This window comes from Perca fluviatilis, chromosome 15 (assembly GCF_010015445.1).
Source record: "Perca fluviatilis chromosome 15, GENO_Pfluv_1.0, whole genome shotgun sequence".
Lineage (NCBI taxonomy): Eukaryota > Metazoa > Chordata > Actinopteri > Perciformes > Percidae > Perca > Perca fluviatilis.
Window position 1 is genome coordinate 38,534,418 of NC_053126.1, and position 26,234 is coordinate 38,560,651.

A 26,234-nucleotide genomic window follows, 5' to 3' on the forward strand; every position below is an offset into this window, starting at 1 on the left:
CTTAAGCCATCCCTGACACAGTGTCGTGTAGATTTTGTTCTGCTCGGTACAGTTGTTTGACAGGTGAACTCAGGAACAAACTGCAGGTAATGTAGCATAATTTTATTCTGTATTTATTAAATGTGAACCCATGTTAGTAGAGATGAGTTCAGAAGGGTAGTACTGCTGCCAGAGATAAAGTGCTGATGCCCACCTGGGGGCAAAACAAAGCCAAAATGTCAGATAGTTATTCAATCTGATGCATGAATTGAAGAGAGAGTCTGGGCTGTTTCTAGAGAATCTCACCTCAGAACAAAACCCACAGAGGAGGAAATTGTGGATTTGTGAAATTTTTACGTCAGTCAAACCAGGTGTATCTCCCATCTCCATGGTCAAATCAGTTCATTTCATTTAAATACCTTTAAGGAAAATTGCTTCTCGAGCGGCGTTCTTACATCTGGGTGCTCCCTGACACTTCCCTCTGCTCTCTGGATTCTACACAAGATATATTGCTATGTAGCTAGTCTATATATCGACAATGGTTCATTCACCCGAGCAATGTTTAGGGCTATAAATGTCAAGTTATAAAGGAAAAGTGGAAGGTGCAACAAGGCAGGCCTGCTTAAATAGCTAATGTTACTGTATTGTGTCAACAGTTAACTTCATTTATAATTGTATGTGGCGTTATCTTTACGGGGTGCAAATGTTCCCCCCAAAACAAGTTCCTTCCTGAGACTATTTAGCAGAGCCACCGTCGCTGCGTCTGGAGCTTAAGCGCCAAGACCATTGGGATTGGATTAAAGAAATGCAAACAAACCCTGACCATTTGTGTGAATGAGTATATGCTCATATAGCCAGACCTTCCTCCACGGCGCTGTGGAGGAGGGTCTGGCTAGTCCACACAGCATTCCTGGATGGGAGAAAAACGTGCTCTGGTTTATTGGTATTTCTTTAAACCAATCACAATCTTCTTGGGCGGTGCTAAGCTCCGGACGGAGCCACAGTGACTCAGGAAGGAACTTGTTTTGGTGGAACATGTGTACGTTCAAAAGTAGTTTTAGTCGGTGCAACAGAAAACTCAGATTGGACAGATAGTCTAGCTAGCTGTCTGGATTTCCCTGCAGAGATCTGAGGAGCAGTTAACCATAGTCCTCACAAATCCACCAGAGGTTAGAACGCCAACACAAATAAAGAGGAAGGGGACGGACATCCGATGGCAACGAGAGCAAATCCGAGAAATGAAATGTTGTCAATACAGACTAGGCAATGCAAGACTACTCTGTAGCTTAACATCGTTAAAGTAGCCTACAGCTCTAGCAGGGAAGTAGCTGTTTTTTAAAGTGGAATGAGACAAGTTTTCAACTAGCAAGATGTGTGATTATCGACTCCTTGATCATAACAAATTACTGTAACTTTTAGGAAAGGCCACCGCAATTCTCTGTTTAGATGATCAAACCTCCAGTGTTATCTAGCGTGCTAGTGAGCCATCCTCTTCCCAGAATTATGTCCGACGGCAGAACTGCATAGTGAAATGCAATCGATATGCACATAATATAACAAACAAACAACACATTTTCTTGCGATGGCCTTTCTAAAATGAGCAATAGGGAAAGTTGCAGTATCATGTTATGAACGAGGAGTTGATGAGCAGCGTAGCTAGCTAGTTGAAATACACACACTGATGATGATTAAAACACCGCAGTGGGTGCTTTATATGGGTCAGATGTGACTAAGACTTTCAGTTTGTATAAATATCTTTTTCTCTTTTGAGAGGTGATCTAAACACTTGTGGGTTGTGAAAGATGAAGATTTGACAGGCTTTGTGCAGCAGCTCTATGGAGTTCCCAGTGTGTTTTGCCCCGCCAGGTCTGCACACCAGTCACATGACTGAAAACTATGAATAAAGGCTCTGAAAAACACACTAAATCCAGCAAGAAAAGTTGCCGATGTGTGCATACACACATGTCAAAAACGAATGATAAAATTTTAAAAATCACATTTGTTTTTTTAGTTGATATTTTTAAACTTGATTCTCCTACAAAACAATTCCTTACATAGCCCCTCCTTTAACTTTCATGTAGACTAACAAGATATGGTACAAATATCTAACAAGTGGAGACATACAAAAAAGCCTCTCGGGGGTTTGCCCTAAACTCAACATGAACTCAGCCATTTTGAATTTACTGTGCAATTTTGGTAAATATTTCACCATTTCCAGGCGTTGTACTTTAATAAACTCCTCCTACAGGTTTACCCCAATCAAAGTAAAAATAATCCCCCTTGAAGGGGTTAGCCATATGTGTATTTGTTTGTGTGTACTGTGAGAGCAACAAAAAGTCCAACTCCCTTGTAAGTCAGGCTTGTGCAAAATTCTGAATTTCAGAATTGGCCTCCATTCAATTCATGAATTGGAATTTGAAGTAAATTGACTACCCCCACATTGAATTTGAATTGGAATTAGAAATGAATTTAAAAATTCCACCACTCAAACAAAACCGAAAGAATGTGTTGAAGCTCACATACTGTACATTCAGTGTTAGGAAGGTTACTTTGGAAATCTAATTGCTTACTGTTATAAGTTATCCATTGTAAATGTGGTTTGGATTACTTTATTTGGATTACTTTATCAATGTAAAGCAATTTCCTTTCAATTTGATTAGTAACTAATTTAATTACACGTTACCTCAGTAATACAACTAAATACAATTACATTAATTTAGCAATTTAATAACATCATTTCATTACACGTAACTAGTCACCCTCTCAACCCTGTATACATTCTGTTCCAGAATATAGATAATGATCAAATTCTTGAAATAAATTACCCCTCTAATGTTGTTTAATTAGTTTTGTTCCAATGTTATTTTCATTTCAAAGTAATCAAATAACACCACCACTTCATTCTGGTTTGGCTGGATGTGTAACGCGTGGTTTCACAGTCCATCAAGATTTCCTGATTTTTTTCTTCTGTAAGAAAAAGGTCCCTCAATGTAGATCACTCTTTAAGAGAACAAATATTTCTATTAATTCCACAATTGACAAGAATTGTTTTCTTGATTTACAATAAGTAATAAGTAAAAAGTGTGCTTGCATTATTTTAAACACATAAGATATCCAGTGTTTGGGGGTAACTTCTTGTAAGTAATGCCATAATATAATCACATTTGGCTGTAACAGAGTAATGTAACACATTAAGTTTGCTGTTACTGTTGTGAGTTGAAGGTGTGTTTAAGCCCTTTATGAGCTATATGACAGGCTCTTGCTGTGTTGGCGCTACAGTAATGTAATGAGTAGAGTAATGAGTTACTATCCACAGAGTATAATATAATAATACCATCAAGAGATGGTTTTCAAAATAAAAGACTGTCTGTCTGTTAACTTACTTGTAGATGCCTTTTGGAAATTTGAAGTAGCCTTTATGGAGCCACAGACTGGAACACTGCAGTGCTTGCATATGGCTCTGTCGTTTCCAGGTGTTTGTGTTGGAATTGGTTCTTCAAAATGAACTTTTACAGATGACCTTTTAGGCCTGCTATTATTTTCCATGTTGCTGTTATTACAGGTGTCAAATCTATAAACATTTAGGGCTTTTTTTCACACATACCTCGTTTGGTCCCGCACTTTCGGACTTTTAGTTTGATCCGAACCAAAATTAAAGGTGTGAAACCTCCCCGGACCACGGTCCGGATCAAAAGACCAAATTTTAGTCCGACAAAAAGAGGTGGTCTCGGTCCGGACCAAACTGAACCATGGTCCGGTTCGTTGATGTGAAAGCATTTTTTGGATGGTTTCGGACTTCGGACCAAATACAGGAAGCTCTGGCAGGCTCTCCTCGTGTTACAAGACCGGGGAAGCTCCTTTAAGGAATAGCTCGGTGCTTAGTGAGAGAGAGAGAAAAGAAAAAAAAAAAAAAAAAAAAAAAAAAAAAAAAAAAAAGGTAAAGAGAAAAAAGATGCGGCTCAAAGCAGACAGCTGTCGGCTATCAGAGCAGAGAATACATCAGCAGTTTATTTGTTAAGTGGTAGTAAATGTACAGTGTAGGTTTCAGTTTGTCTCTGAATAAATGCTCCAGAAAGAAAGTTCCCGTGTCTTGCTTCTCTACATCACAACAAAACAAAAGAGCCGCGGCAGTAGAGGAAGCAGCGGTCAGTTGAATAGCCTAAACTTCGGACCCAGAGAGAGGATACGAGAGGACGGGGAAGCCCCGTCAACAAACCAATCAGTTATAAGTATCTGGAGACGCAGCTCGCATTATGTGATGACGGCAGGACGTAGTTTTTGTCCGTATAGATCTTTGGTGCGCTTGCAAAACTGCAGTGTGAAACCAAAACTTACGGGATCAAATGTATACAATGTAACAAAAACATGAACCTTGGTACGGACCTTGGTTCGGACTTTCATGAAAACGCCTTATAATCTGAAGTTGTAAGGGACTTCTGAAACTTAAAAAAGTCCAGTGTTGACCATCAAATTGTGTAGAAAGAAGCTTTCAAACAAATGTCCACCTCAAATGTTTTTGGTAACTATTTTAAATACTTGGTTAAAGTAAAGCATTCTGGGAAATGGAGTCATGTTCCATCATGTTCCACAAAATTACAATTACAATAAATCAAACTTAATTATTTGTTTTGTGACTAGAGCTTTTAACATTCATTGTTGGGGAAAACATTTCCTGTTAATTTAATCTGTACAAGTAGTTCAAACTATCATTCATAGAATATGTAATGCAATCATATCTGACATATATTGTAAAGCTTAATTGTTAAACACTTCACTTAAATTATGTATATGAATTTCTTTGAATTTTTATTGAATTGCAATTCTGCCTCCTTTAATTCAAATTCTGCTGTAAGTGTTCTGTGACGGTAACCGAACCTCTTCCTGTTAGCAGATACACTGAGGACAGCACACAGGGTTATCACAGAAGACCACCTGGACATGGATCACCTGTTTGTGCTGCTGCTGCTGTGCAGCTCTGGTAGGACTGCTTTAAAGATGATGTGTTGTCATCATAAACTGTAAACCATAGACCAGAGCCCAGACAGGGCAGCTGGGCTGGGGGCAGCGGGACAGGGCAGCTGGGCTTGGGGCTGGCAACAGGGCAGCTGGGCTGGGGGCAGGCGACAGGGCAGTTGGGCTGGGGGCTGGCAACAGGGCAGCTGGGCTGGGGGCTGGCAAATGGAGCAGCCAGGCTGGGGGCGGCAGAGTTCAATTTAATTAAGAAAATAAACTTACAGCTCTAAGAACTAAGAAATAAGGGGACATGAATCACTGGACAATAAGAGACTTCAGAACAGACAATCATAAAGACGGGAAAAAAAAAAAGCAGGAAGCTGAACAAGACGATACAGAAAAAATTACACTTCAAAATGAAACAGGAAACTCAGGATCATGACAGCAGATTTTCTTAAGTGCTGCAGAACTCCACCTTCCCCAAACTTTCAGCTTTGTTGCTCAATGATTTCACCATAGCACATTAGATTAGGTACAGGTTAGTTAAAGATAATTACATAATGATTTCTTTAAATTCCTACCAAACAGCAGACTTGTGTTCTGTGTATTTACATGTTCATATCACCGATAGTAAACTGGTAAAATGACTCCTGAGGGAGTTCAATGAGGTTCTGAGCTGCTAAAAGTTTCTTTACAGAACAACCTGAAAGTGTTTGTTCTGTCCACCGTCGTGATCAAATAATGCTGCTTTATACTGTTGTTTACCTTCTGATTTTTTCATCAGGACTCCAGGCTGAAGGAGAACTAACAGGTACACAGAGAAATAAGAGAAATAAAGAATAATTAAAAGCAGAATCAGCGGTTTCAGTTTGATCTTCTCTTAATTCAATTCACTAATTTTTCTGACTTTCTGGTTTCTGTTTAGAGTCTGTGAGGTTGGTGGGAGGAAACAGTCGCTGTGCAGGAACACTGGAGGTGAAACATCTGGGAGAATGGAGACCAGTGGAGGGTCACAGTGCCTGGACCCTGAAGACAGTAGATTTTGTTTGCAGAAAGTTGGCCTGTGGCTCTGCTGTTTCTGTAAGGAGAGAGAGAAGAGTCCTCACACAGATCTGTGTGGAGGATCCCATATGAATGTGTTCGAATGCATCTGATCTGGGGAAGTGTGCATCATCAATTTCCCATTCCACCCTCCTGACTCTCAACTGCTCAGGTAAGCCGATCAGTGACATAATCTATGACATCATCTATGACAGTAATGTTCCCAGGTTGACACACACATGCATCAGCTAGAATGGCAGCAGACTGTCTCCAGAAGCCATGATGGAGTCTGATGAGCTGCTGGGTCAGTAAATCAGCTGCTGAATGCACCAAGATATACAGTTGTTGGGTTCCTTAGGGTACAGGTTTGATCATTGGCAAATTATCAAAGATGTTTTATCAATATCTATAAAGTTATGAATATGGTTATTAATAACTTTATCAAATCGACAAACAATCAAAAACGGGGCACCACCCTGCTAGTCAGGGACCAATAATCAACCTGTGGGTCAGTCTCATTTCTGTGTAAATCCCTTTAAAGGATTTAAAGGAAGGGGTTGATTCGAGCAACGGACCTGTTTGACCAGCAGTTGTCACAACCAGAACACAAATAATCACAAGCAACTGCTAATTAAGCATAATAAGATTTATTAACTTCACAATTATCAGTAGCTAAACAATAATTCTTCAATAATAAACTCCTATACCTTTTATAATATCACAACCAAAAACAAAGCAAAAACAAAACAGCATGGACACGTTTGTGTCGATGTGTGTGTGTGTGTGTGTGTGTGTGTGTGTGTGTGTGTGTGTGTGTGTGTGTGTGTGTGTGTGTGTTGCGAGGAGGAGGGGCCGGTGTCAAAATGTATTCCTAACTCAAAAACCAAACTGGCTGCTCCTGTGAGCTGCCCAAAACCTTCGCCCCCACGCGGCAGTAGTGGTGCTGCGTGCACGGGGAGGAGCTGAAGAAGCCCAGGGGGTTGCTAGGGCGACCCGCAGCTTAGCCGATATGGTAGCTAGTGTGTTAGCTCTATACCAACGTAAACATATCCCACGTGGTTAAAACTAGCAGCGTTAGCTCGAGAGCTAATGCTAGCTTGTGTCCGTGTGTGTGTGTGTTAGTAAGAGGAGCAGAACAAAAGAAGGAAAGAAAAGAAAAGCACTCTGATCTGAATTATCGATAATGACCCAGTTCCCCTCAGCCACTCAGGTCTGGGCTAACGTGTAGTTAGAACAGACTCTAAGACTTTTGGTTTTGCTGAGGAAAACGTCACTATAACCACTCCAGTAGGTAACAGCTGATTTTCGCGAGTTTCGCCCGACAGTAATTAAAACTCCGTGAAAGGGGTGAGGAGCGGATAGCAATTACGGTTTTAACCCAGCTACTTTAACACAACATGAATCAAACGGTATAATGATCCAAGTTATACATTCACAGAACAGATTAATAATCACATATGGATCAGTACATGATTAAATCAGATCACATTAATGGCAAACAAGTAGCGAACTCTTTGCTCATTAATAAACACACTACTTATCTCTGCCCAGACGTCCGCCTTTGCGTACGGGTGTGTTCAGTCCATTTATTCCTGGCCATAGATTCCACAGAAATGAAACAGCGGGTCTCGGGCCTCGTCCAGAGCATCGAGAAACTTCCCTCCAAAAGCAGGCAGCGAGGTGGGAAGTTTGGTCAACTTTGAGAAGAAACGTTGTTTCCTTCTCACTGCAGTTAGGAAAAACTCTGGTGCGTTTCCAAGGATCCACCGAATAAAAATCCACTTTCTCCAGAAAGTGAAAGTTTCAGGACAAGCGCTGCGTGCTACCCTCAGCAACGGGAGTTGCAAAATGGAAAACGAGGGATTTTTGGATGATCAGGCTTATTTATAGGTCAGGACCCCTTGCTGTTTTTATGGTCCCGCTGAACCAATAGAAAGACTGGAAACTCTTGACAGGGTGAAAAACTACAGTTGTGTAGTTCTTTGACTTCCTGCCAGCTGTGAAGAGTTCCCTTCTGGCTGGCACTTCGCATAGAGGTGTGAATAACCCCCGCTATGAGTTTACATGCAGGCCAAGATTCCTTTGTCTCTGAGCTCATGTGTGTCCTCTATCCAGCGGTCAGTTTAATCTGAGGCCTTTTGGTTAAAAATCAGGTTTAACCAGACTCTCGGGTCCCCAACACAGTGCTCAGCATAAGTGAATACACCCATGCTAAAGTTGACTAAAAACACTTTTCTTTGTGAATGAATAATGTTTCATAAATAAATAAATGTTCTTCCTTAAAATACAGGGGGCATAAGTGAGTACACCCCTATGTTAAATTCCCATAGAGGCAGGCAGATTTTTATTTTTAAAGGCCAGTTATTTCATGGATCCAGGATACTAAGCATCCTGATAAAGTTCCCTTGGTCTTTTGAATTAAAATACCCCCCCCCTCCACATCATCACATACCCTTCACCATACCCCCATATCATCACATACCCTTCACCATACCTACAGATTGGCAGCATGGGGTACTTTCCATAAAATCATCTCTCAATGCAAATCAAACCAGCTATTAGGCTAAATGAAATAAAACCATGCCAATCTCTAGGTGTGGTGAAGGTAACTTTAGCATGGGTGTATTCACTTATGCTGAGTACTGTATATCTGCAGATATGAAAGATACATGTCCACTGCTTCAGGAGTCCCCTGGGCCGACCAGCAACCAGCCTGAAATGACTCCTTCAAATGCAGCGAGTAATGAACAGACATGTATTTTAGGGAAACAAAACAACCGTTACACAAATGCATGGCCCTACACAGAGGCCATGACCTCAGGTCAAGACTCAGCAGTGTACTTACATCTGAAGGATGAAGGGCTCTTTTGAGGACCACCAGGTACACCTTTTAGTCAGATTGGATGGGTGGTTTGATAGGGGCATAAAGGAAGCTATCTACTAATTTCCCTACCACTCAGTCACAACTGAGGAGGTCCCTTAGCCTGGTTGACACCAGACCCTTCTCAGTTGTAACTGAGAGTGGGTCTGGGGAAGCTTCATTGACAGTTCATTTCCAAAGGGGCGTCACCAACAGACGCCGCGCAAAAGCCTCTGGACACATTGGATAGTCCTTAAACCAATCAGACCAACAATCCGGGTGCGTAGCAGCGACAGCACCATCAATAGGTTGCTGTCCTTCGATGGCCGTCAAGTTGAATGTAAACCAAAAGTTGCTTGCCGTTACTGCGCTATCATCATCATGTAAAGCCTGCCTCAACGGTTATGATTGGTGTCTTGATTTGGAAAAATTTGAAATGGGCTTGACTGGGCTCTTGGCCAGACTGACTTGCAGAGCAAATCTCAAATTTGCCGGAAGTTCATCAGGGTTTTCCCAGGCTAGAGGTCCCTCAGATTAAAGAGATGAAGCGTCTTAAAGAACCTTAACCAAGTTTAGCTCCCCTTCCATTTAATCTTCCTTAAACTCCTTCTCAGGCACGAATACCTGTTAGGCCGGGGGCTCGTCAGTATCTCCACTCCCACGTGGCTTCCTTCACCCTGGGAAAACTCCTTCAAAGGATAGAGTCCAGCCCCTGTCCATTTTAAGGCCTTGACACACCAACACGATTATCGGCCGTCGGACAGTCTGGCGAGGTCGGTGACTCGAATCTGTTTGGTGTGTTCCGTGCCGCCATCGGCCTTCATTTGGGCCGATTGACACGTTGAATCGGAAGGCGGGCAGTCGGATTCAATGACCAATGTGATTGGTGGAGTACTAACCCGGAAATGACGAGCGGGATGAGCCTGACGAATGCCTCTCTGACAAAAATCTTTTAAACTGACCTTTGTCGATCTGAAATGAAGACAGATTCAGCAACTGCATGGCCTATTTCTCACTTAAAATGTTTTCAGAAACACGTTTCGGTGAACTATTTTTGTAAAATATGAGATTGTATTCCGAAAGAGCCACCATTATGATTGCCAGACCCACTTGACTCATTCGTCCAATCAGCTGCCGGTTTCATTTTTTGGGCGACGATACAAATTAGCACTGCCCACTGTTATGGAGACGAATTACATCTCGCGCATGCGCAGAACATACTCTCAAGTCAGCGTCGCTTTGGTGTGTTCGAGGCACTTTTTTACCGAATTCAGAGAGGCAGTCAGTCCGACTGCCTTTTTCTGGGAAGGTCGGCCGTCAGGTTGGTGTGTCAGAGCCTTTAGATTTAAGGGATCATTTTCTGGATCACAGATCCTTTCAGGAAAAATAAGAAAGCGTGAAAACGTTTTTAACTTGTCTGTGTGGAGAGGAAAGATTGTGAAGTACCGGAGCAGAAGGAACAGAACAGAAGTATATGCCGATGATGATGATGTGTTATAGTTTGAAAACATGTTAAGTCTTCAGAAATGGAAAATAATAATTAGAGTGTATTACATGTAAATGTGATGTAACATTGTTGCAGTCTGTGGTTTTATAAAGATGTATTCTGCTGTGATCAGCTTCTGTTGGAACTGTGCTGAGTCCAGTTTGAAACTGAGTTGTTGTTTCATGACATCTTTTTATTTTGTGTCTGGTGTCTTTTCTCTCTATCTATGTTATCTTCTATCATTCTCCAGACTCTGTCAGGCTGGTGAATGGGACCAGTCTGTGCTCAGGCAGACTGGAGGTGAAGACTAACCCGTCTACCCAGCGCTGGTCCACAGTGTGTGAAGCTGACTTTGACCAGCAGGATGCAGAGGTGGTCTGTAGGGAGCTTGGCTGTGGGCCTCCTTCCGTCCTCCAGGGGGCACTCTATGGAGAAGTGGAGGCTCCAATGGGGACCAAAGAGTTCCAGTGTGGAGGCACTGAGTCTGCTCTCCTGGAGTGTGGAAGCTCAGGCTCAGATAGAAACACCTGCTCACCTGGAAAAGCTGTTGGACTCACCTGCCCAGGTAGAAGAGGAGCTGCAGCTTTGATTTGGTTATTTTCTCTTCTAATGAAACACTTTGTTCTTTTGCTGATGCCTCTCTGGTTTCTGTTCAGAGCCTGTCAGGTTGGTGGGAGGAGCCAGTCGCTGTACAGGAACACTGGAGCTGAAATATAAGGGAGAATGGAGACCAGTGAATGACTATTATTCTGTCCTGACCCTGAAGGAAGCAGCTGCTGCCTGCAGAGAGTTGGACTGTGGCTCTGCTCTTTCTGTAGGAAAGAGAGAGTCCTCACGCAGACCTGTGTGGTTAGTCTTGTCAAGCTGTGTTCATTCTGGATCTGCTCAGAGGGGGTGTGCAACATCATTTTACTCTTCCTTCATACAGGATCTCATCTGCTCAGGTAGGCCCATCTGATGTTAGGGATCATTTTCTAAACAGACAGATTTTTACTCTGGGTCACAGATCTTCTCAAATAAATAAGAGTGAAATGTTTGAATTTCTCTGTGGAGAGCAAACATTTGGAGTACCTGGACAGAAGGAACAGAACAGAGAAATATGCAGATGATGATGTTGAGTTATTGTTTGACATGTTAAATGTGCTAAAAAATGAAAATGTCTGTCTGTGCGTCTCTGTGTTTCCAGACCTGCTGCTTCAGCCCGACATCTCTGTGTCCTCCTCCATAGTCTGGGTCTCCGAGGAGGCCCAGCAGCAGGGATTCCAGGTGTTCTGGCACTCAAACTTCACCATTAGCTGCTCCATCCAGCCACAGTACCCAGGAGGCTCCTTCCAGCTCACCTTCACCTCCTCCAACTCAACACACAACTACACCCAGCCAGCTGTCAATCACTCTGCCCACTTCCTGTTTCTTGCTGCAAAGCCCACCCACCAAGGAAGCTACAGCTGTGTTTATCACCTCTATGTTTTCTCTCATAATTTCTTCTCTGAGAGCCGTCTGCTCTCTCTCAGCGTCATAGGTAAGCAGACTGTTTACAGGTTTGGAGAAGATGAATGGTCCAAACTGAGTGAAAATGATCAGCTGACAACATGTTTCTGGATTGACACTGTGACGAATATCATCTTGTGTCATATAATAACCATACTTATACAAAGTGTTTAAATGGCAACAATAAACAAACTGAAGGACAGAGCATGTGTGGTTTCCAGAATAACTCTGGTTCTCTGAGAACTGAGTGAGGTGTTTCACTATGAGAAGCACCTTGTTCTGACGTGACCAATCACAAAGCTCCACTGCCACCACATCTGTCCTAACATCCTTTAGCCCCCTAACTCGCCATTTTCATGTGTAGTTCCTCCACCTGACAGAAACAGGTAGGGTGGGTGCTCTGATACCTCAAACCTGTTTTATGCTTTTGCGGTGAGTGCAGTCAGGGCGGTGTGGACAGTGATTTTCCGGAACTGCAGCCTGGGGAACTGTGTGCAAAGGCCCTGATCTGAGCTGTGCACATTTAAGCTTTTGTAACCCTGACTGGGTCTCACAGAACGGGTTGCAATGATTGGCTACAGAAGAAGAACTCCATTCTTGGAGCCGCTCTGACTGCTTTGACCACTTCAGTATAAATACGGATGTACGGATGATGACGGTTCCTGGCAATCATGTGCACTGTCTACACCACTCTGACCAGGCTGACAGCGAGAAGCATGAAACCAGTCACTCAGTGCTCAGAGAACCGGGATATCATGGAAACATTTTCCAACCTCACTCACTATCTCACTGTGGGAAATATGGTCCACCCCCAAACTGCAGGAGGACCGACACCCTCCTCGTGAGTTAATACCTGCCCAGGGTGCCTAACAGCAGCACAAATATCCCCCACAGAAATGCTCCTGAGTCCATGAAGCAGTCATACCCCTGGAGGCTGTAACTCACAGCTTTTATCATCCAGCAGGAGATGCTCCACTACCCAGAGGATAGAAAGATGCTAGCCAGGTAGAAGCTTGCCTCTATGACCTCTTTACCCAACAACCAGGGTTGGACCCTGATTATATGATCAGGGTTCAACCCTTTTTGAAATTCAATCCAAGCCAGTCAACATGGGTATCTCCCTGGTCATGACAATTCAAGGAATCATCTGGGTCACAACCCAGGAGCAATGCATAACAATTACCTTAAGTGTTAGAAATGGGCGGGGCTTTACCGTCATATTCAGTGAACAGCTAACATCACATACTCCCGTCCATCTGTACAGTATATCACAAGAACTATATGTCAAGCTATAAAAGCTACTTGAAATTGTCATTGTTCAGTAGAGCGAGAAATAAATAAAGCTTATTTTATGATTGTTTCGCAGTGATTACGTTCTAAAGCACAAATAATAACCATCAAACACTTATTAGATGATTTTGTGCAGACTAGGAAGTAGGTATTATCGATTTTTGACTATTTAAGATGAGGGGAGAACATTTCTCTTTGTTAGATTTTACTAAGGGTAAAGTTGGGCTTTTCTGTTGGCTTCACGACTCATTTTCTAAAAAAAGACAGCTGGTTTTTACAGGCATTCCCTACTGCTCTGTATAGCACTCTGCAACATGCACGCCGTTCTGCTGTTGTTGAAGCTGCCTGCATGAACTCAGCGTAAAGTGCAGTAAGACAAAAATGTGTTTTTGTTTAACAAAGCGTGTGGCAGACTGCCCCACTCTCATTTCCCACCAATCACATAATTTGTCCCGCCCAGCTGTTAGCAACCCAGGTTGTGTGCAATTCACATTGAAATTGATCCTATCTTGATCCACCCCATGGCAACCTGGGTTGAGAAGGAGATTACATCGAGGAGGGTTACCCCATTCAAACACAGTCAACCTGGGTATAACCCTGATTGAGCCATCGGTATGAAAGGAGTATATAAGAAGTCCACGACACACAGAGCTGGTTGGTCTTCCTTTAGGTCTGTCTGTAGATGCATCAGGTTTGCACTGTTTTGCATGGGGCAGAGAACTTTACTCACCGATAATTCTCAGTGGTGATGATCGATTTTGTAATCGTATCGCCTGAGGCCGCATGTTATGGACACTCAAATAAAGAGAGGGGCAAAGCTGTCACCAGATCACCATCTGATCAGTCTCTCCAGGATTTGCGCGATGTCGCCACGTGCATAATTCACGCAAATTCAACCAATCACCGTGAATTTGGTGCGACTACGCAATTTTGACCAATCACCCGCAATTTTTTCGCAAATTTGAGCAATAACCGGAGTTTCCCATGACCTCAACCAATCCCAGCAGTCCCGTGCCCGAACTTTGGGTCAGTAAGTGGCTATGAGATCCACTGACCAAGCGGGGTGAGAACAGGTTGACGAATAACAGAACATCTCACATCTCATATTTACCAACAAAATGTACAGCGAATAACAACAAAACAATTAAAACTGCGCGAAGCCGCTCGGTCCTTCGTCCGTTCGCGTTACCGGTTATACGGGCGAGGCCGATGCATTCGCGACGCGGCGCCACTCCAGGCGGCAAAGTCGTCACCAATGAAAAGGGAACTCCCCGCCGAGTTCAACGATACCTCACACAAGACTCTAAGTCATACGTTTCAAACGGTTGTGAAAAAGGGCGTGGCTAAAGCATAGGGGCGGGTCCAACCATCACCAATTAAAACGGAAGTCTCTGCTGAGTTCAATGATACCACACACAAGACTCTACCTTGGATGGGTCAGCATGTATGAAAGGGGGCGTGGCTTGAACATAGGGGGCGGGCCAAACAATTACCAATGAAGAAGGAAGTCTCTGCTGAGTTCAACGATACCTCACACAAGGGTCTACATTAAACAGGTCATTAGTTATAAAGGGGGCGTGGCCTAAACATAGGGGCGGGCAAACCATCACCAATGAAGAAGGAAGTCTCTGCTGAGTTGAGTTATGAAAGGGGCGTGGCCTATGTGATTGGGCGTGGTCATATTATAGGGGCGCTCAGTATCACATGTAGACCACACATTCTAAGTTTCATGTAAATCGGATGATGTTTGTCATATAAGGCACATTTCCTGTTGCCAGTGGGCGCTATGATCAAAAGTAAATTTTGGCTTGTAGGTGTCCTCAGGCCTGGACCCTTGTCAATCGTGAGAAATTTTGGGCGAGATAACGACAACGTACACTCAAGTTACAACAACTTCTTTGTTCATCACTAAACACTCAAAATGGCCGCGCACGCCGCCCACACCGTCTGGCGAAAAGTTTTTCTTTTAATAACTTTTCATCGTTAAGGTGTTGGGATGGTAGCAGACCAAGTTTGAAGTCCATCGGATGAAATCTCTAGGAGGAGTTCGTTAAAGTATAGTACCTTGACTTTTAGGCCTACTTCCTGTTGCCACTAGGGGGCGCTATGACTTTAAGTAAATATCGGCCTTTATTTGTCCTCAGGGTTGGACTCTTATGAATCCTGAAAAGTTTCGAGAGTAATCGGGACAACGTACAGTCGAAGTTACACCCACTTCCTGTTTCGGCAGCGATACGCACAAAATGGCTGCCCGGCCACGTTACGCCCTATGACGAAAAGTGTTTCTTTTAACAACTTTTCATCTTTAACATCTTAAGATGGCACAGACCGAGTTTGAAGTTGATCGGGAGGAGTTCGTTAAAATTCGACATGTGGAAAATGGCCAAAATCGCACTAATTTCGAACTTTGAAATCAAAATGGCGGACTTCCTGTTAGGTTTAGGGTATGGCTGTAATGACGTTTTTGTACATCTTGACATGTTACATATGTGTACCAAGTTTCGTGAGTCTACGTTAAACGCACTGCAGGGGCTCAATTTTCTTAACTTTCTAGGGCGCTAGCGAGCCATTTTTGTGCGCCTATTTCCGAAACCCTTAAAATACGTAAATTTTCACCAGACTTGTGCGACCGCCAAATTTGGTGAGTTTTTGAATATGTTAAGGCCCTCAAAAAGCCAATTCATTTGACGGGAAAAGAAAGAAAGAAAGAAAGAAAGAAAGAAAGAAAGAAAGAATAATTCCTTCAGTTTCAATAGGGCCTTCACCGCTGTCGGTTCGGGCCCTAATTAAAGCTATGAGCAGCGATGGACCAGGCCCTCGCGGCTCTCGCGTGTCGGGGGTTACCAGTGGGCGCGCTCCTTGCGACTGTGCATTTGTGCGGCACTCGGCCCACACAAACCCGTCACCAATGAAAAGGGAACTCCCCCGAAGTTCAACGATACCTCACACAAGACTCTACGTCCTTAAAGGTTCATTAGCTGTGAGGGGGCGTGGCTAAAGCATAGGGGGCGGGTCCAACCATCACCAATTAAAAATGAAGCCTCTGCTGAGATGAATGATACCTCACACAAGGGTCCTACCTTAAACGGTTCAAATGTTATGAAAGGGGCGTGGCTTATGCATAGGGGCGGACCAAACCATCACCAATGAAGAAGGAAGTCTCTGCTGAGTTCAATGACACCTCACACAATACTCTACCTTAAACGGTTCAAATGTTATGAAAGGGGCGTGGCCATATTATAGGGGCGGCTCAGTATCACACGTAGACCACACATTCTGAGTTTCATGCAAATCGGATGATGTTTGTCATATAAGGCAGATTTCCTGTTGCCAGCGGGGGGCGCTATGACCAAAAGTCAATTTTGGCCTGTAGGTGTCCTCAGGCCTGGACCCTTGTCAATTGTGTCAAAGAAAGAAAGAAAGAAAGAAAGAAAGAATAATTCCTTCAGTTTCAATAGGGCCTTCGCCGCTGTCGGCGCTCGGGCCCTAATAACAATGTAAAGATCAACAAGCCACTGGCAGAAATGTTCAAATTTGATTAATTCAATAAATTATTGTTTGTCTTAAATCCATCAGCCATTTTCATATTAGACGAACATTTGCAGCATCCTGAGCCTTGTTGGTTACTAGGAAAACTCAAGAGTACTTTTATTCTCCCCGAAACAAGTTTATTTTCATTTTTAAGGAAGTATACCAAAAACAAATTACAATAGACATCACAACTTTTATTGCATTTTTTTACAAAAATTCCCGCAAAATCAGGAATTTTGGGCTGCAACAATCTCAAAAAAGGCCATGAAATACTGGAGAGACTGTCTGATGGTAAGTTGGGTCAGGGGGTGGGGGAAGACTCTGGACAGACCTGGTAATATGTCATCCAGGAGGTCTCGGAAGGTAGCAGCAGGGCACTGACGGGCCAAAGACCTGCAGTCTTTGGTGTGAAAGACGCAAAGCAGCGGGTGTGGGAGAAGTTCGGAGAAGATATGGAGAAAGACTTTCACAACTGTTGGACTCATATTGTGTGACATAATTAATATCCATGTGTTTATCAGATCCATCAGATTCAACACCTTTTATCATCAGAGTGGTCGTCCTGCTGCTGACTCTGCTGTTGGTGAACATTGCCCTTTACTTCTACTACAAGGTACAGACACTACTTGTACTGCCTGTTGTTTGGACCACTGTTTTTCAACATGGGGTCCCTGACCCTCAATAGGGGTCGCCAAAGCTTTACAGGGGCCGCAATGCCTTGTTGATTTAAGGAGGATAGAGAGAGGTTTATAAACTAAACGGTTAAAAGTTTGTAATACTATAATATATAATAACACTGCTTTAAAAATTGCTAAAAATAACAGAAAACTCATTTATCCAATTCATCATCAAATCATGCAAATTAAAACTCATCTCTGATGGAACATTCACAGAAATTAATCTGCTGATCAAAAATCCAAATCCCTAGTTTCCATCAAACTTCCTGCACTTCACTATTTGGGTTTAATCAGTGTTTATACCATTGTTATACAATATTACACTTAGTCAGTTTACTGAATGATAACAATAACCACCACCACTCCTAGTCATCCTGGACATAACATCTGCCCATACTATATATTATTTGTACATTCTGCACTAAACCATTCAGCCTTGTTTTCTTTATGCAACAGTTATGTTGTATGTATATATTTGTTTCTGTATTCATTGTTTATGTTAAATATGTTTGTTTGTTTGTTCATTAACATTCACCAAGGAAAATTCCACATCAGTGTAACTTGTATTGTGGCAATAAAGCCTTTTCTGATTCTGACATCTGTGTGCTGTAATGTGTCTCCAGGACAGCAGGGGCAGAAGCCGGAAAGACAGGAGGACATGGAGCTGGACTATTATAACCTGGGTGTCCCTGCAGCCGAAGGAGGGCCGACGGAAGAGGAAGCAGCTTGGGGAGCAGAGTAGCACCTCGACTCAAACTTGATGTCTCACATAGCCAGACATTACTCCACAGTGCAGAGGAACAGATAACGTTAGTTTGACAGGGTTTGACAGACACCCTATCTCGGTTTAAAATGACTCACCGTTTCTCGGCTACAGCCGCTGAACAGGCTACATGGTTGTTTTGCCAAAGTTAAATTGCATGTTTCCATTATGAGGAAGCCTTTTAAAATGATATCATATTAGTAAACAGAATGTGCCTTTGGAACATTGGATGAATGGTTGCTGATAATGGGCAATGTTGAATTAAAGATCAGCCACTTCTTTCTACAACATTGGAGAACCCTTTTGCAATTCTATAAGCACATGATGTAATCTGAAAACTGCTGCCCTGATTAAAAAAACAATGCAACTGATCTCAGCTGGTATTCTGTCTGGAATGGAGTGGAATGCAGGTATGAGAGGTCACTAAAGTAGTTTTCCAGATGTCTGATTTCTCGAGAATACAACTTCTGAACAACTTGCGTGTGAATGCTGTATGCTAAAAGGCAGACACTACACTGGATTATTGAATTGAATTATACCAATGTTTGAAAGATGTGGAATATATATATATGTATTTTAAAGCTGACAATAAAAACGATGGCTTCAATTTGGTAGAAGAAGCAGCTGAAGGAATATGAATGAGATGGAAACATTTAAAAAAAAAAGCTGTGTTGAATATTTTCAGAAAGGTTGGATAGGATATAAAAGTTGTATTAGGGTGTTTTCACATATAGTTCTCTCTACAATACCTCAGTCTTCTTAAACTGGTCCCACAGAAAAGGGACTCAGTTCTTTTAGTGCTCACATTGTCAGTTTACTTAAGGGGACTCTGTTCTCTTTGTGATTGGGCCTCAGGGATTAAATATACACAGGGTAAAGGCCAAATCAACCTGGAAGCATGTTGTGTCTACAATGCACAGGTGAAGAGAACCACATCACAGACTTGAAGCAAAACCGAGACAAACAGAGGGGTCTTAGTCACTCTGGAGTGTTCACATACAGTACGTGCAAAAAGTGCTGACTAATAGGTCTGATTTCTGTTGGAGCGCTGAAACGTACCAAGTGTGACAACACACTCAAACTCTGAATGGTTTAAAGATGTAAAACATTTTAATGTTTGGAGTATGAATCGGTAGATAAGAGTTCAAAATGCCTGAAAAAGCAGCTGAAGTATGAATATTTGGAAAAGTGGGAACAGGATGAAGAAGAATAGGAAAAGAAAGTTTAAATGTTTTAGAGCTAAAGCTTAAAGGACAATTCCAGTTCAAAATGAACCTAGGGGGTAATAACATACATATCAAATCAAAACTGTAACCATTTTTAACTATTATTAGTATTATTTTGTTTAGTTGTGTAGTGAGTGAAGGTGTGTGTGTATGAAGAAATGTCAATGATTTCTTTTTTTTTATGTATCTGTTTTATAATGTTCTTAGAAATGAAAAGAGTTGAGAATTAGCATTAGCTATAAACTCTATATGCGCGCGCATCAGTTACAGGCTTTGTATTGTAATGTTTGCTTGTATGGTCCCTGTTAAATAAACAAATAAATGAAATGAAAAATATATAGTGTACCGAATCGACCGTTCTCTGGTTTTGGTTCACATGTTAAATCGCTATTTTATACATGAGCAGTTGAACCACAAAACGCCATGCAACCAATAACATAGCTCAAACACAGCATTCGTTGATTCGACTGCTCGTGACTGTTTTCCAAGATGGTAAAAATGAACGCTACTGTCTTTATAATCTATCTTTTTAATAAACTGCCTGTACACTTACACAGGGCTTAAAGTGAAAAAATCCTGAGCCTGAAACTTTTTTTTGAACGGGGAGGGAGGGGGTGGGGAGTTCACAGTGTAATATTTCAATATGCACTCATTAAAGTGAGTCCTTCTGACATTACACAATAATAAAAGTCATAATTTTTCAAAACTAAAAAGTTTTGGATACATTTTTACTTCACCATATGTTAAATTAAGAGTCAATGTAGATTTACATATTGCAATAATAACATAATCCTACAATGAATCATTGTGAAAACTAAACTTTACTACTTTGGCCAGGTCATCAAAAAAGCAAATTAGTACATTCATGATTTTGTCCATGTTGATATTAGCTGCTTAATTTACATTTATTAAAAAACGTCGCATTGTTTATCTTTTCATATAGCTAGAAGTCTAAACTCTGGGACAAGGCCGTTATGTTTAATACCTGCCATGCTGATTCCAAACAGACAGCTTTATCAAGGCAGTTTGGGCTTCAGATAGCTTTTACAAAGTGGCCATCGGTAATGGCAAATCATGATCCGCTGTGAACGTGCACACACGGATTGTTTGTATCACAGTCGGTCAGTAAAGGAACAGTCGCAGTCTTAACGGTAGCGGTCGTTGCCGGTAACATACCCGTATGACAGAGTGCACGGACCGAAGCTTTGGGACTAGCAAGCTCTTTCTTACCGCTGCTGCCGTCCAGTATCTTCCTTGAACATGCGCTGCAGAAGCACCCGGCTCCCTCAGTTTGAGGCAGGAAGTGCCTAACAGCTTCCCGTCTCCACCCTTTTCCTCTTGTCCTCTATTCATGCCCAGCGCCATTTGTTTTAACTACTTTCTCAACTAAAGCGGTATCTACATGCTCCAAGTTTGATAAACTTTGCCTCCAGTTTTTCCGTTTACCACGGAGACCACACCAGCACTGCACTCTCACATTTCGGCAAAGACCCGCCCTACTTTGCATCCGATTGGCTAGAACTAGTGGAAGTTCGAGGATTGGTTAAATCCAACGCATCAAAACAAATCCCATGTGGACTTTTTAATGTATTTATTTTTCTAAAATAGTCAAACACCAGAAATCGGGCACCAGGCCCGAGTACTTAAGCCCTGCGTTAGTTAGAGCTGCGTTCCTCTCATATGATTGGTAGGTGAAATCAATTGACTCGACTTGTGTTTACATTTAGGGACCCTCATTATGCTACCTTGGAAGTGTGGTGCTATCTTGAGCCTTGTTAGTGATATAAAATAGTGATTTACCATCTGCCCCGAAACTAGCATTAGCAGCTAACCACCAGTTTGATGTAGCTTGTCGTCTACCCGTCAACTTTTTTTTTTTTCCAACGTTTTTGATGCCTTTTTTCAGTTTTAAATTGTAAAATTTTTCAGCGCTTATTTCTACATCCCATATTTCCTGATACAAAACAAAAATTGAAAACGGGTCAATGTGACCCGAAGTCAACACAAGGGTTTAAGGTCCAATGTGTAGGAATTTCTCCCATCTAGCATTGAGATCATATATCACAATCAACTCTCACTCGCCATGCAGCTCAAAGTACGTATTGCAGCTATGGTAGCCTTCACGCTTCAAAAAGCGAAGGTGTACAAAAGGCCATGTCTTTCTCTATCACTCTGCTGTCAATCAGCCGTGGTTGTTGGAGTGCAAGTCGGAGAGCCGAAAAGGAGAAAGAAAGGAGCCTGCAGCGGGCCAGAGGATAATGAACTAGTTGGGATTTGGTGTGTGCGTCCAAAGCAGCTCCAATGTTTACTCTTTTTTCTGATGACGCCGGTCTCTTCTTTTTCGGAGCGAAGAAGAAGAAGACTCCTGTTCCTGAAATTTAGATTTTGAATACGTGTGGCCCTCCATGTTTCCTTCTTCAAACTTGCCGGGGCCGGGAAGCTACGATACCCATTAGCAGCAGCTGTGAGTCGAAAACTTAAAAGGCGAAGCAGTATGCAAAATTACGAATCCCAGCTTTGGGCAGCAGAAAGTAAACAGACGCGGTGGGCGGGGTTTACACATTTTTATTGATTTATTTCCATAACGATGATAAAAGAACATAAAAACAGCTGTGATGTTGTACGAGGAGGAGGGGCGCTTCAGGGCAGCAGCAGTCTGTTTCAGCCAATCAGAGGACAGGGACGAAGGCTGGGGCGAAACTGGAGATCTGTCTGTTAGAATGTTGCCTAGCAACAGTACTCCTCAAGCCAATCAGGACAGGGGGGCGCTAAAGGATGTCGTCACTCTCCGCTGTGTGAAGCTGAGTGTCATCAGCGTCTGTCATCCGCTGCTGTCCTGACTGTCATCTACCTCCGCAGCTAGACAGGTACAGAGACAGACAGGTAGAGAGAGAGGTACAGAGACAGACAGACAGACAGACAGAGAGAGAACGTGTATAACATTTACAGTAATCATATTAAATCTTAGCAGATCATCAGGGCTTGATGTTAACACCAATTGCTGTAGGAAACATCTTGTTTGAATCAAGTTGACTGTGTGCTACAGTTAACTTGAAGAAGAACAAGCCTTTAAATATAAATGAGCACTGTACATGTGTCTAACACTGAAGTCATTAAATATTCAGCTGAGTGAAGCGGAGGACAGAGCAAAGTTTCTGCTGCAGCTGGCAGACAAAAGCCTCAAAAATAGATGGCAGTTCACGTGTTTACTCAGACTCACATCACAGTAAATCAACTCCAGCGCTGATTTATTGTGATGGGAGTCTAATTCAACATGTTTTTCCTCTATAACATGGGAACTTGAGATGTGCTGCCTTCACTTCCTGTGGTGGGACCTGTCTGTCTGATGTGCCTGTCTCACCTTCGTCCTCCGGCAGGTATCTCTTGTCGATGGCTTCTTTGATCTGGTTGTTGGCTCCTTTAGGATCCAGATCCATCGCCCAGCTGAAGTTCATCAGAGCCAGGTGGGTCTGCCCCAGCTTCTTATACACCTGAGAGACAGACAGGCAGACAGACAGACAGGTTCATCAGAGAGAAAAAAAAAAAAAAAAAGAGAGAAAAAGAGAGAGAGAGAGAGAGAGAGAGAGAGAGAGAGAGAGGTGGGTCTTCATCTCATTCTTGCCACTGTAAATGTGCTTCTATTCTTTGCATTGACTTTGTAGGTTTGCTCTGCTGCATAACTATAGTCAGTTGTAGTTAACGCTCTGCTGTAGGGGCTTCTTGTATTTCTATAAACCAATCACAGCCGGGGGAGGAGTCACATGAACAGATGACGGGTCAGACTTACCTTTCCTATGAGGAAGTAAACCAGAGACTCTTTGGGAACAATCTGTTTCAACTCCTCCAACTCCTGAAGAGCCGCCTGCAGACAGACAGGTCAGAGACAGTTCAGACAGACAGGTCAGAGAGAGAGACATAATGTGAAAACCAGTTACGTGAAATTTAATTTTTGGATTGAATTTCAACACCTTTTGGGGCTGAGATTAAGCCCCCAGGAACAGCTACTATGAGTTACCCTAACCAAGGTTATTATAGTTTAGCATTTTTCATTAGTGTTTATATTTATTTTGTTTTGACTATTGTTTTGAAATTCTGTTTAGTTTTTATTTTTGTTTAAAATGCATAGTTTTAGTTTTTATTAGTTTTAGTCTTTTTGTAATATTTAGTTTGTAATTTAGTCTTTTTTGTAATATATTTGTTGGGGATTCAAAAACGTCAGAAAAAGTATTGTGTAATAACTCAATAAAAACATCATACAATTTTAGAAATATGTATTCACAATCTATTCAACAGTAACACCAGTTCAAACAATGTACATATGAGCACAGATATGTAAACAGTCTAGACAAGACGCAGCAGTAAGTGCAAAATGCGTAAGTGACGTGTTCCAGGAAAACATAATAGCCAACTGACTAAAGAAGACAGACATCAACAGGTGTTTTGAACTTTGGTTGAGTAAAGTGGCGAACCTTTTGAAGACAATCGACTCACACAGTTGTGGAGACATCCCAGTATCAATCCACATATTAACCCTCACTTCCTCACGCTTTTAATGTTCCTGCGTATTTACTAACCAGCAGCTATCGGGTTGCCGGTGAAAGCCCGCCTGTAGTGTTCTCTGTCCTGCTGTTGTCTCCGTCATGCTGCCTGGCCCGTACCCATCCATCCATGTCCTGTATCCATCCACCCATATCCTGTACCCATACATCCATATCCTGTACCCATACATCCATGCCCTGTACCCATACATCCATATCCTGTACCCATACATCCATGCCCTGTACCCATACATTCACGCCCTGTACCCATACACCGATGCCCCTTACCCATACACCCATACCTCCGCCCTGTACCCATCCATCCACGCCCTGTATCCATACACCCATGTCCTGTACCCATCCATCCATGCCCGGTACCCATCCATCCATGCCCCGTACTCCATCCATCCACCCCTGTATCCATACACCCATGTCCTGTACCCATAATCCATGCCCTGTACCCATACATTCACGCTCCTACCCATACACCCATGCCCCTTACCCATACACCCATACCTCCACGCCTTGTACCCATCCATCACGCCCTGTATCCATACACCCATGTCCCGTACCCATCCATCCATGCCCCATCCATCCATCCACGCCTCCCATCCATCCATGCCCCGTCCCATCCATCCACGCCCTGTATCCATACACCCATGTCCTGTACCCATACATCCATGCCCCGTACCCATACATTCAACGCCCTGTACCCATACAACGATGCCCCTTACCCATACACCCATACCTCCACGCCTTGTACCCATCCATCCACGCCCTGTATCCATACACCCATGTCCTGTACCCATCCATCCATGCCCCGTACCCCATCCATCCACGCCTCTGTATCCATACACCCATGTCCTGTACCCATCCATCCATGCCCCGTACCCATCCATCCACGCTACTACCATCCATCCATGCCCGCACCACACATCCATCCACGCCCTGTATCCATACACCCATGTCCTGTACCCATCCATCCATGCCCCGTACCATTCATCCACCCCGCACGGTACCCATCCATCCACGCCCGTATCCATCCATCCACTGCACTCCATCCATCAACGCCCACCCCAATCCATCCACCGTATCCATCCATCCACGTGAACCCATACATCCATGCCCCTAAACCGGGTTAGCTTCTGTTTAGGGGACTCGTGCCTTCCTTACTTTGTTAAGGTAAGCTAGGTTAGCCTCCTTGTGGGCTTCTCAAATGTAATTTCCAATTCATGGGATTTTTCCCTTTAATTAATTGTCCACATATTTTACCACCTTCCACTGCAAGGCACTTGCTTTTATCTGACAGTCATAATTACGGGTTGAAACAATTCCTCTAATAACTTGAATAATCTCATTACAAAAATCCTTGAAGCAAAAATTCTTTGCCTCAAGCTTTGTTAAATCAATCTAACGGTGTACAGCTCACTGTGTTTCCGCACGGAGGATTATTACTAGCGCACAACTGTGTGGACACAAGACTGACGGCGCAGATTACAAATGAAGGAAGACGAAAATAGTAAAGGCTTCTGAAAATGTGTCCCCCAGAACAGACTAGTCGAATGGACCTGCTGTAAGCTTTGTACAGTCACATTTACCCTCTGGTTAGTGAACAGCTCTTTTACATAGAGCTGGGCAATATATCGATATTATATCGATATCGTGATATGAGACTAGATATCGTCTTAGAGTTTGGATATCTTAATATTGTAATATGGCATAAGTGTTGTCTTTTGCTGGTTTTAAAGGCTGCATTACAGTAAAGTGATGTACTTTTCTGAACTTACCAGACTGTTGTAACTGTTCTATTATTTGCCTTTACCCACGTAGTCATAATATCCACATTACTGGTGATTATTTATCAAAAATCTCATTGTGTAAATATTTTATGAAAGCACCCAGTGTTTCCTCTATATTGATTTGACCGTGGCGGCCCCCCACGGCAACATTTCTGCCCCCCACGGTATCAAAAATAGGGCTGCATTGTTAGAGTGCATGTCGGAGACATTTGTATGGTAGGTGCATTATTTACATGCTGGAGTAGTGACACTGCATTAAGATAATGTAATTAATAGTGGGTTTATTGTTATTTGCTACAGAATGCTTAGCGTATATGTCAAGATAAAAGTTGGATCAAAAATGTTCGGACCTGCCCCCCACTGCTAAAATAAAATCCTAAAGGAAACACTGCCACCAATTAGTCAACACTACAATATCGTTGCGGTATCGATATCGAGGTATTTGGTCAAAAATATCTTGATATTTGATTTTCTCCATATCTCCCAGCCCTACATTTACAGTGCGCTTGCAAAGTATTCCCCTTGAACGTTTCGACCTTTGCCACACATTACAGGCCTCAAACATAAAGATATAAAACTGTAATTTTTGTGAAGAATCAACAA

At 42.7% G+C, this 26,234-nt stretch overlaps 2 protein-coding genes and 1 long non-coding RNA gene across 3 annotated transcripts in view; 2 read left to right on the forward strand and 1 right to left on the reverse strand.

The window, feature by feature from the left end:
• On the forward strand, positions 1–5,957 carry LOC120575413. Its single transcript, XR_005641987.1, has 4 exons — positions 1–86; positions 4,871–4,957; positions 5,717–5,743; positions 5,858–5,957. It is a non-coding gene; the product is annotated as an uncharacterized LOC120575413 (long non-coding RNA).
• Positions 5,958–6,066: 109 nt separating this feature from the next.
• On the forward strand, positions 6,067–18,066 carry LOC120575340 (deleted in malignant brain tumors 1 protein-like). Its single transcript, XM_039826057.1, has 6 exons — positions 6,067–6,145; positions 10,570–10,884; positions 10,976–11,263; positions 11,506–11,838; positions 17,150–17,241; positions 17,929–18,066. The coding sequence occupies exons 1-6, from the start codon at positions 6,067–6,069 to the stop codon at positions 18,064–18,066; spliced, it is 1,245 nt and encodes a 414-aa protein (XP_039681991.1).
• Positions 18,067–22,096: 4,030 nt separating this feature from the next.
• LOC120575264 (cell division cycle protein 27 homolog) overlaps positions 22,097–26,234 on the reverse strand; it is a 35,007-nt gene continuing 30,869 nt past the window's right edge. Inside the window, 3 exon segments of the mRNA XM_039825983.1 lie at positions 22,097–22,153; positions 22,656–22,785; positions 23,082–23,156. Of these exon segments, the coding sequence (XP_039681917.1) occupies positions 22,116–22,153; positions 22,656–22,785; positions 23,082–23,156 (243 nt within the window). The 3' untranslated portion in view covers positions 22,097–22,115.